The sequence below is a fragment of the Falco peregrinus genome, chromosome 8 (assembly GCF_023634155.1).
Source record: "Falco peregrinus isolate bFalPer1 chromosome 8, bFalPer1.pri, whole genome shotgun sequence".
In the NCBI taxonomy this organism is placed as follows: Eukaryota; Metazoa; Chordata; class Aves; order Falconiformes; family Falconidae; genus Falco; species Falco peregrinus.
The window spans coordinates 56006779-56016744 of record NC_073728.1 but is presented as its reverse complement, the minus strand read 5'-3'; the positions used below and the strand labels follow the sequence as shown (position 1 = coordinate 56016744).

The window sequence follows — 9966 nt, the reverse complement described above, 5'->3', positions numbered from 1 at the left end:
CACGCTGGGACGTGTAGTTGGTACCCGGCAGGGCGGTGCCGGGAGGAGGGGCGGGGCCTGGGGCAGGGGGCAGGGCCAGTGCCAGGAGGCGGGGCCTGGGGTGGCGGAACCGGGCCGGGGATGGGCCCTGCCGGTCCTCGGTGGCGTGGGTCCTCGGTGGCGTGGGGCGTTCTGCCCGGGGCAGCGAGCCCGGCCCTGCCCGCTCAGGAGCACCCGCCGCCCGCTCCTGCCCGCTCACACCCGCTGCCCAACGGCGCACCGACCCGCCGGAGGGGTGGAGGGGTGCTTGGCCCACCCATGGCGCCAGCAGCGGGGCTGGGGGGCCCTTCCCAGCCTGCTGCAACTGCCCCGCAGACAAGGCCGCGGGGGCTCCAGGGAAGGGGCCCTGGCCCGGGGCAGGGACGCCTTGAGCCACCGGGGAGGATTAAGGACAGCCGAGTCCCATGGGCGCCCGCTGTGCTGGGTGCCAGGCTGCTGGGAGGGGCGGGCCCTAGGGGTGGCCCACGTGTCAGCGCCCCCGCTGCCCCCTCCCTCTCTTCCTCCCTCTCCCCAGCGTCCCTTCTCCCCACCATTTCTCCCTCTCCCCATCCATCCGTCCATCTCTCCCCCCCTCACCCCCCCGCTGTCGGAGCGGCCCCTTTAAGCGCGGCGCTGACGTCAGAGGCGGGCACAGCTGGCGCTGGCGCTCGGCCCGCGGGCACAGCTGGCGGGGGGCGGGGCACAGCTGCGCCGCGGCCGCGCGCTGCCGGTGCCGCTGTCAGTGCCGCCGCCGGATGGCTCCGCCCGGCGCCCTCCGGGACCTGGTGCTGGCCCTGGGAGCCGTCGCGGCCGCCCTCGGCTCCCTCCTCTTCATCGCCTGGAAGATCTACTTCCGTGGCACCGGCACCGGCACCGACTGGAGCGGCTGGTGGGAGCGGGAGCTGCAGGAGCTGCGGGACCGATCTCCCCCCGGCGACGCGGTAAGGGAGGGTGGACCGTGGATCCTGGCCGGGACCCCCGGCCCATCGCGGGGTGAAAGGGCACAGGGTCGGGATCTCCCCGGGAGCCCCGATACCCGGAGTCCCTCACCGGGACCTCCACGAGCCCAGCACGGTGGGGATGGGGCAGGGGGTCGGGATCCCTCCTGGTTCCTCACTCCCCCGAGACCGTCGAGCTGAGGAATGGGCGGGGGGTCGGGATCGCCCCTGGGATGACCTGGAAGGCTCCCGATCACCAGCAGGATCCCTCTGATCATGTGGGGCTGGGGAAGGGGATGCAGGGTCAGGATCCCCCTGGGATCTCATACCAGGAACCCCCAGAGCAGGTCAGACTGGATTCTCCAGAATATTAGGCAGGATGATGGCCCTTGGGGACCCTCCTGCAGCCCATCCTGCTGAGGAAGGGGTCCCTCAGTCTGGACCACCCAAGGAACCCACTGGGATGGAGACAGGGCTCAGGGGCTGGGGGTGTGTGTGCTGTCAGGACCCCTTGCTTCAGGGTGGTCCCTCACCCAGCTGCCTGAGTATGAGGCTGTGGGTCCTGGCACCGGCTCCCACCCACCCCACACCCTCCTGTGCCCCCGCAGCTGGACTGGCGGCAGGTGCTGGTGCTGGGGCTGGATGGGGCTGGCAAGAGCAGCGTCCTGCACTACATCTGCAGCCAGACAGCCAGGGAGCGCATCGCACCCACCCACGGCTTCAACTCTGCCCAGCTTTGTGTCGAGGGGCTGGAGATGGACCTGCTGGAGGGTAAGGCTGGCCTGGCCCCACCGTGTCCCCCCGGGGCTGAGCCTTCACAGCCCAGAGGGTCGCTCTGCCTGCCAGCACCATCCTGGGTGGCGGGAGCATCCCAGGTGATGGGAAGCCTGGTTCCCTGGGGTGCTACGGGAAGGTAGCAGCTCCGCTTTACCCCATACCGGTGCCTAACCCTGCCTGTCTTCCACAGTGGGTGGCAGCCAGAACCTGAGGGCGTACTGGCCCCACTACCTGAGCCAGGCCCACGTGCTGGTGTTTGTGGTGGATTCGGTGGACAGGTCACGCCTGCTGGTGGCACGCCAGGAGCTGCACGCACTGCTAGCTGCAGAGCCCCAGCTGCCCCTGGTTGTGCTGGCCAACAAGCAGGTGGGTGTCCATCCATTCGTCCATCCCTGCAGCTGGCCCCGGGGCTGTTTCCAGTGAAACTGTTCCTCCACAGGGCCCCCGAGGCAAAATCCTAATACCCTAAATCCACCAGCTCTTGCAAAATCTGATTTCTTGGGGCCTGTCTCCTCCAGTCTTCATCAGGAGGTGTGGCTGCTGCTACCAGTGCCCCAGCTAACAAGTTTCAAGAAAGCACCCAGGCAGCAGCATGCAAAATCCCCAAGGGGAAATACATTCCCCAGGCAGGTGACCAACTCATGCCTGGTGCTGCTTTCCATTAGCTTGTGCCAAAGTGACTCCAGTGCAAGAGCAAGGCAGCCCTGCCTGCACACGATCCCTGCGAGGACCGCACAAGCGGGACGGGGCTCCTGCCAGCTAGCAGCACTGCTCCTGGCACTGCTCCCCTCCTGAGCGGCTGCCTCTCTCCCTCTCAGGATAAGAGCAATGCCCTGAGCGCGGCAGAGCTGCAGGAGGAGCTGGCCCTGCACACACTCAGCGGCCAGCGGGAGTTCTTCCTCCTGCCCACCAGCGCGACCTGGGCCAGCCTGAGCACTGCCACCAGCGTCCTCCGCGTGAGAAGCCTGCTGATCACCCTGCTCTCCCAGCCCTGAGCCTGCGTGGGAGGAGATGGGCTCCCACCCCTGGCACTGCTCCTCTTCCATGTCTGCAGTGCGAGGATGGAGGCAGCTGGGTGGGAGCCCTGGAGCTCGGACTCGCTGGCAGCAGGCTGCTGGCCCTGGGGTGTTTGCTCCACCCCACATGGTTTGGGGTTGAGCTGCAGCACGGCTGCCCTTGGGGAACACAAGCAGTTGGCTCTGCTCTCTGCTGCAGGGAGAGGGCAACCACCTCCTCCAGTCTGGGAATGAAATCTCCCTTGGGATGGAAGCACGAGCACAGCTCTTACCTTCTGGTGAGTGGGAACGTGCAGCACAGGGCAGAGCCCCACATCTTCATGGCAGCCGTGCAGGATATTAAATGAATGGGGCTGAACAAGTGAGGCAGCCCTCTCACCCACTGGCATAGATGCGTCATCCCAGGAGGTAGGCTCTCCTTCCTGACAAACATGAGGAGTTACTGCTGGCACAGCCCTGCGCTGCTGCCCCACCAGAACGGCGCACACTGGCTGCAATCACCAGCTGAGGCTGTCCCTCACCCTGCGGGGGTGAGCATGGTTCTTAATTCCCCCAACTCTGTATTTAAAACCCCGTTTAGGAAAGATGAAGGCAGGTTTTGGCCAGCCCTACACCCTGAACAGGGGTAAAGACAGACCATTTGGTAGGAGCTGCTCTCAGCAGGCATTTGTCCCCCTGCCTGGCCCTCCTCCCTCTCAGCTGCCCCAGGGAGAAGGGAAAGGAGCCAGGCTCAGGGACTACAGGAAGCCCTGCCTGCAGGCTGCTAGGTGAGGCTAAGGGCACTGGTTTCTGGAAAACCGATCATGGAAGCTTGGGAGTACATCAGGGAAAGGGGGGCACTTGCTGGCCCGTCTCTGCTGTGAAACCTTTTGTACAGTAGCTCTTTCCTTTTGTCAATAAAAGAGGCTGATCACTCCGCACTGCCCTCCAGCTCCTTGCCAGGATAGGGATCCCCAGCCTGGTCTCCCAGGCTGCAGGAAGGAAGGTCACTTGCAGGGGAAGGAAGCAGCATGTGGCCTTGCTCCGGCCTCTGCTGCCTACAGGGGAATCCGCAAATCTGCTGTCCACTCCCCGTGGGCCCCCACCCCTGTTGCTGCAGAGGGTGACATGCCAAATACCCATGTCCTGCGGGTTGGCACCGGAAGCTCTGCAAAGTTGGACTGCACCAAGCGAAAGCCCATGAGCCAGACATTCACACCAGCTTGAAGGAGTTATTTATTTTAACAAGGCAAAAGAAGGGCTGACCACATAGAAAGGGAGCAGCACAACACATTCAGTTCCAATGTCACAAACCACAGCCAAGTCTTTCATGCCTGGTTATAACTACCTCTAATAAAGGTCCTTCCTCCATCCCCAGAGCTTTGCATAGCTCAACTTGAAAGGCACTGAGCCTGTAAGTAACTGTCACCTGTCTGTCAGTCCCTGCTCGATTTAGAAAATGGTCACGTCAAGCCTGTGCTTGCAGGTAAACCTGATAGGAAAGGGCAGTCACTGCACGTCCATCTTTTCCTGCTTGAGTGATGCAATGAAATCCTTGTACTCCTCAGGATAGAAATTCTTGTACACGTTGATCTTTCTCTTGATCTGCTTGGGAGTATCCTGGTAGTAGTTCTTCTCATCTCGAGCCATTTCCTGTGACAAAGGAGAGGGTAAATCAGAGAAGCAGCCCCAAGAGTAAACATTAAACCAGCCCAGCCAAGCTCCAAAGGCACGCCCAGGCCAGTGCTTGACTCCGATGGGGATCTGGCCCAGGTTCAAAGTGCTACTTCCCCTTAATAATCAGCTGAATGCAAAACAGAATCCAGGAGAGAGGATGAGCAATTCCCATCCTGCAGAAGATCCTGGAGTGAATCGCTCTGGGTGCTCCTCACTCCAGGACAGCCAGTACTTACCTTGTAGTTCTCACCGTGGTTCTGTATCATGTACCGCACATAGTCAATGAGGTCTCGTGAGAGCGTGTTTGACTTCTTCTCAGGTAGACTGGCCTCATATTCCATCTCTAGGCAGAGGACAGAGATACCATGAAGCAGGGGAGGGAAGCAAGCAGCACCTCACAGGTCCCCAGCCTCTTCCTAAGATCAAGCTTGGTGGCTGCTGCAGCACAGCTCAACTGCTTGCACACACAGGGCTGCTTCCCAGCACGATTGTGTAGGAAAATGAACACGACAACAGCCCTCCGCATAGGCTGCAGGCCTCCAGGCCTGCGCTGCAACTCCTTTCCAGCTCACACCACAAGGAGTGGAGCCTTTCTGCCCAAGCTGCAGAAGGTGACTGTTCAGAGCTGCTCAGCCTACCACTAAAAGGCGCAGGGTACTGCAGCCGCAGTTTCTTCTCACCCTGGTGCCACACGCCAGCCCATTTCAGAGTGACAAGAGCCCTCTTGGGGCTGCAGGTGGAAATGCTGCAAAAAAGGCAGCACAGGAATGAAAAGGAAATTGATGAGGACACACAAGAACAGCAGAGCTGCTGTCCTGGCTCCTGGCTCAGCTCTGGCCTGGCTGGAACCCCCAGCTGACTGCCAAGGGGGGTACTCTTCCACAAGCTTGGAGAATAAGTAACCCCCTTCCCTGCCCCTGGCACAGCACAGAGATGAGAGACAAAATAGCGGACAGGGCCTTGGAAGAACCCCCAATCCAATGGCAGTGGTGCAGTTCAGCAGGAAACCTGCCAGGGCTGGAGGTGGTGAAGCGCTCCCTGGAGAGGAAAGAAGCAGCACTGACCGTTCACCACGTAGGGCTTCCGCACTATTTTCTTTCCTTGTTCCCGTCCATCGCTTTCCACTTCCATCCCCTGTGTTAAATGAGGGACAAGGTAACTCAAGAAAAACCCATTTGAAAGAGAGCTGTGTCACAATCCATTGCTCCCAATACTCCAAAATGCTTATACAATGGCTGCAAGAACCAGGAAATCTCAGCCGGCTTAAGCAGAGCCTTATTTGCACCACTAAGATAGCTCGTGGGAAAGCCTGTTGCCCAAACAATACTGCATGAACAAACACAAGGGGCAAACAAGGTCACTCGTGGTTCTTCTCATAAGTGTGATGTTTCCCAGGGCCACCTTTTGCCTGGAAGCACTGCCCACCAATGCAGGCAGACCCAGCTGGTGCTGCTGCACGAGGAGGCTTTGTTATCAGAAGTATCTCAGCCACCGGATTTCCAACCCCACCTCTCTGGCAAGTCCCTGGAGACTGACTGACGTTAAAGTCCATTATTTCTCCGTATCATTGTAGTTTGTTCCCACGCCAGGATCCCGGCAAGAAAAGCATACCAATAAGGATAAGAAACCCATCCACCTACAGAGGCTGATCCAGGGCCACCTGCCCCGCGCTCCCAGGCAAGGCTGCTCTCCACACTGCTGTTCCCCAGCCCGGCTGCGTGTCCTGGGGGAGGCCTGACCTTTCGTCCCCCACGAAGGAGCAGCCCCAGCCGAACCCCTAGCCCTTCCCCAGCGGGGCACGGCCACACTTACCAGCAGCTTCTTCTTGGGGATGGGGACGGCCTTGTTGGGATCCTCGGCCAGGCCCATCTCGGCCAGGTTCTGCGCCACCGACTTGGACGGATCCCAGGCATGGCGGATATGCGAGCTGCGGGGGACAGGCACGGCCGTCAGGGGCTGCGCCCACCGCCACCCCACGCACACACAATCGTCCCCCAAGAGCCCACCGAGCCATGCAGCACCCGGCCCCCCGCCTCACGGCGGCGGGCTCACTACCGCCCTGCCCACAGCCCGGGCCCGCGCGTGGCCGCCCCGCAGCTCTCACCAGGCGATGCGCGGGGCGGCGCGGCGGCGGGCGCTGCGGTAGAGCCGCTTGCGATTGACGTTGTAGGAGTATTTGTGCCGCCGGTTCTTCCCCTTCGCCTTCGGCATGGCGGCCCCACGCTGCTGCCGCTACCGAGCGCCGGGCCGAGCCGCGCGCGGCGGGGCCGCGGGGCACCACGGGAAGTGTAGTCCCGCCCCCGCAGAGCCTCCCGGCCGGGTACTCGTCGAGGACTACATCCCCCAGCATGCCCCGCGGCGGGGGCGGGGCGCGCGGCCTTCCCGTAGCGCTGTTCCCATTGGCCGTCGGGAGAGCCGCTTCCGGGCTACGGCTGCCGGGGAGTGCGGCGGGTGGTCACCTTCCCTGCGGGCCGCAGCATGGCGGCCGGGCCTCCCCCGCCGCTGGAGCCCAGCCCGCTGCCGGTGTTCACGGAGGAGGGCTTCGGGGACAAGTTCCTGCGCAAGACCCGCGAGAACCCCCTGGTGCCTCTGGGTGAGGGGGTCGGGCGGGGAGTGCCGGTGCGGGCGCTGAGGCGGGGGGAAGGGCCAGAGGGATGAAGCCCGGTGACTGGGAGGGCCGTGAGCAGTGGGGCGGCCCCTCCTGAGCCCAGAGCCAAGGGGCTGCCCTCTGGGGAGGCACGTCTCCTGGCTGCGGGTGCTGTCTGACAAGCCAGCAGCGCTCAGGTCGGGGGGTAGGTGGGAAGGAGGCGGGAGCTGTTCCTCGCAGCCGCTGCCCTGCTCCGCTGAGCTGTGCCCGTGGCCTTCTCCACAGGCTGCCTCTGTACGCTCGGTGTCCTGACCTACGGACTGATCAGCTTCCAGAGAGGCAACACCCGTCGTTCTCAGCTGATGATGCGGGCACGTATACTGGCCCAGGGCTTCACCTTTGCGGCCCTCCTGGGAGGCATGGTGGTCACAGCCATGAAATCTAGAAAGTGAAGTTGGACAAGACAGAAGCTGCGGCCCACGGGTGTGTACCTACCAACCTGTACCCCAGCTGGCAGGATGGATTCTCGCTGCAGATGCAGTTTTATGAGAGACAGTTGTGCAGTCTTGGTGGAGCCAGTGCCAGAGAGGCTCTGTGTTCCAGAGCACTGGAAGCGCAGCTAATACACCTCAGTGATTAACCAGAAATTTGGGCTGTGGCATTTTTTGATTCCATGAGACCTTATGCTCCCACGACACTGGAGGGTGGGGCTCACTGAGGCTCTCCACTCCCATCAGGCCTCCTGTCCCTGCTTGGTGCTGTCACAGTCTGTTAAAACTGTGTCCTGTGTGTCAGAGTCTGCACTGAAGTGTGGCATTAGTCGGACAGTGAACCAGCATTTGAGAAATGAGCAGCCCAAGCAGGCAGGAACAGGTCTGTTTATGGCTTGATCCTGGCAGGACAGAGTTCATAAGCAGGAGGTGAGTTGTCTGGGGAGAATATATAATCTGTTTGGTATAACCAGTGAGTAATAAAATGAATTGCAGCAAGATTCTGACTGATACTGGCTTGCAGAGCATTGAGAAGCCAGAACAGTAAACAGTGTAGGAAGGAAAGGGAGCAGGCACAGCTGCTTTGGAGCTGTGATGATGCAAGCAGTACACAAGAGATATAACTCCCTGTGAAAACAAGTTAGGAATTCACATTTCCAGAACAAGGCCTGGCCGCGTTCTCTGGGACACACTGCTGCTCCAGCTGGGGAGTCGGTTCCTGCGCAGCTCACAGCTTCATGGGAGCTGGACCTGGCTACTGAGAAGTGCCCTGTTCCCAGAGGCAGCTGCACTGCCTGTGTCACCACAAACATTGTCATGGGTAGCTCCAGTTCCTGCAGTTGGCGTTGGATCGTTCAGATCGTACTGGGGGTGTTTGGTGAGTGAAGAGGCAGTGCTCCTCTGTGTCAGGGCCACAGAGCCAGGGGGACATGGGGCTGTTGGCTCTGTTTGCTGCAGTGGTTTGTACCTACCAGTAGGCAGGGCCTATCTCTGTAGGGGAAGGGAGCACAGACACCCCTAACCGTGCTGCAGTGCATCCTCACATTGAGATGCCTGGGATGTTTCCAGGCATTGCTTTCTGGGTGTCTCCATGTTGGTGCTGCACCCCAGCGCCCCCGGCCTGCAGTGGCTTTGCAGCTTTGCTGAGCACACTGTGGCCTTACAAGCTTCTCTGGAGGACAGGCTGAGGGATAAACCCGCTTCTGCCCGCAAACAAGCACTTTGATTCTTCTGTCCAGGGAATTGTGCCAGCGGGCCTCAGCAAGGAGAGAGGGAAGGCTCTTGCCCAGCAGAGCTGACTTCTGAGATGCAAGGGTGGGGCACAAGCCATCGCCAGCTCGGAGCAGGGTGAGCTCCACCTTGGCACCAGGGAGCCCGGGGCCCTGCCCACCTTCCCTTGTTGGGTGCCTGCTTGGCACATCTTTCCCAGAAGCAGCCACTTTTGGCTGCCTTGATGGCACTTCCAGCCTGGCCAGCTTGGGGCAGGGGTGTGACAGGCTGCTGAGGGGCAGAGCTGCAAGTGTGGTGCCCAGCAGCGTGGAGATGGGCACGGTGGGCTGGGGGGCAGCTCCCTGGGCAAAGAGCAGAGCCATCTGATGCTGCTGCCGCTGCTGCTGCTCTGGCCTAACGCAAAGCCTGTGGCCCTTCCCCCTGCTCCTATTTTTTCCTGTAGGACATGGTTCTCCTTCAGCCCCATTCTTTCCACAGGAAGCTTTATAGCTGTGGGTTTTCCTAAACACATGCGTGTTGCTGAAGCAGAGAGAAAACAGTGCCTTGCAGGACTGGTGGTAATAGGTTTATTGTAACAGGTAATTTGAACAGTCACAGATACCAAAGCTGAGGGGATGTAGAACAGCTGTGGGCACGGCTCCCCAGGAGCTGGCTGCCCCTGCCTGACATGGGGTGCACAGCAGCTGGGGACCCAGGGGCCTAGCTGCCTGCAGGGGCTGGAGAGACAGGGCGAGGGGGCTCTCCGCCCCCAGGAAACAGCCAGAGGTGCTTTCTGCTGCTCTACAGTAAAAGGCAGAGGCAGACAGCTGAGTCCGAAGGTCTCTTGCTATCCTGCATTGGTGTCTAGTCTGCACTGCGGCAGAGCTGCCTACACATGCCAGAGCGTAGGGGGACAGGGTAGGAGTGATCAGCCCTACGGACAAGGGGGCACAATGCCAGCACACACCACCAAGTGACTCCCTCCACACCTATGTCCCGTGCCAATGCCCCAGAGCCAGGGGTGCCTGGTCACACAAGGGCTGCAGCAGCAGGGCAGGTGACCTTCCTGACTCGTGGAGCCATAGCTGCAGGGCAGGAGAGCTCTGCGGACTTGGCTTTTCCACTGAGCAGGGCTCAAGCAAACGTTTTGTGGGCCCTGCTCCGCATCCCCCTGGCCTGCTGCTGCGAGCCCTTCCCAAGCCCCCGGCAGGTCAGACCTGAGGCACAAGCTCAAGGCTGCCCCGCAGCAGGGTGGGCGCAGGCCTGCCCCTCTC

General features: G+C 61.1%; 3 protein-coding genes across 3 annotated transcripts; 2 read left to right on the top strand and 1 right to left on the bottom strand.

Annotated features, from left to right (window-relative positions):
- The first annotated feature begins 112 nt into the window (after positions 1–112).
- Positions 113–3665, top strand: ARL10 (ADP ribosylation factor like GTPase 10). The gene is made up of 4 exons (XM_027778891.2): positions 113–959; positions 1565–1727; positions 1924–2099; positions 2552–3665. Exons 1-4 carry the CDS (start codon positions 774–776, stop codon positions 2726–2728), a joined length of 702 nt encoding a protein of 233 aa, XP_027634692.2. The 5' UTR covers positions 113–773; the 3' UTR covers positions 2729–3665.
- A 281-nt stretch (positions 3666–3946) lies between these two features.
- NOP16 (NOP16 nucleolar protein) lies at positions 3947–6669 on the bottom strand. The gene is made up of 5 exons (XM_055811713.1): positions 6510–6669; positions 6218–6332; positions 5470–5539; positions 4642–4748; positions 3947–4381 (listed from the first exon to the last, which is right to left on the bottom strand). Exons 1-5 carry the CDS (start codon positions 6614–6616, stop codon positions 4238–4240), a joined length of 543 nt encoding a protein of 180 aa, XP_055667688.1. The 5' UTR covers positions 6617–6669; the 3' UTR covers positions 3947–4237.
- Positions 6670–6825: 156 nt separating this feature from the next.
- Positions 6826–7639, top strand: HIGD2A (HIG1 hypoxia inducible domain family member 2A). The gene is made up of 2 exons (XM_027778892.2): positions 6826–6998; positions 7278–7639. The coding sequence occupies exons 1-2, from the start codon at positions 6884–6886 to the stop codon at positions 7442–7444; spliced, it is 282 nt and encodes a 93-aa protein (XP_027634693.2). The 5' UTR covers positions 6826–6883; the 3' UTR covers positions 7445–7639.
- The last annotated feature ends 2327 nt before the right edge of the window (positions 7640–9966 follow it).

Coding starts and splice junctions, on each gene's coding strand:
- ARL10 (XM_027778891.2), top strand. CDS start 774: ATGGCTCCGCCCGGCGCCCTCCGGGACCTGGTGCTGGCCCTGGGAGCC. Junction 960..1,564: donor GATCTCCCCCCGGCGACGCG/GTAAGGGAGGGT, acceptor GTGCCCCCGCAG/CTGGACTGGCGGCAGGTGCT. Junction 1,728..1,923: donor GGAGATGGACCTGCTGGAGG/GTAAGGCTGGCC, acceptor TGTCTTCCACAG/TGGGTGGCAGCCAGAACCTG.
- NOP16 (XM_055811713.1), bottom strand. CDS start 6,616: ATGCCGAAGGCGAAGGGGAAGAACCGGCGGCACAAATACTCCTACAAC. Junction 5,540..6,217: donor TCCCCAAGAAGAAGCTGCTG/GTAAGTGTGGCC, acceptor CATTTAACACAG/GGGATGGAAGTGGAAAGCGA. Junction 4,749..5,469: donor GAAGCCCTACGTGGTGAACG/GTCAGTGCTGCT, acceptor TCCTCTGCCTAG/AGATGGAATATGAGGCCAGT.
- HIGD2A (XM_027778892.2), top strand. CDS start 6,884: ATGGCGGCCGGGCCTCCCCCGCCGCTGGAGCCCAGCCCGCTGCCGGTG. Junction 6,999..7,277: donor GAACCCCCTGGTGCCTCTGG/GTGAGGGGGTCG, acceptor CCTTCTCCACAG/GCTGCCTCTGTACGCTCGGT.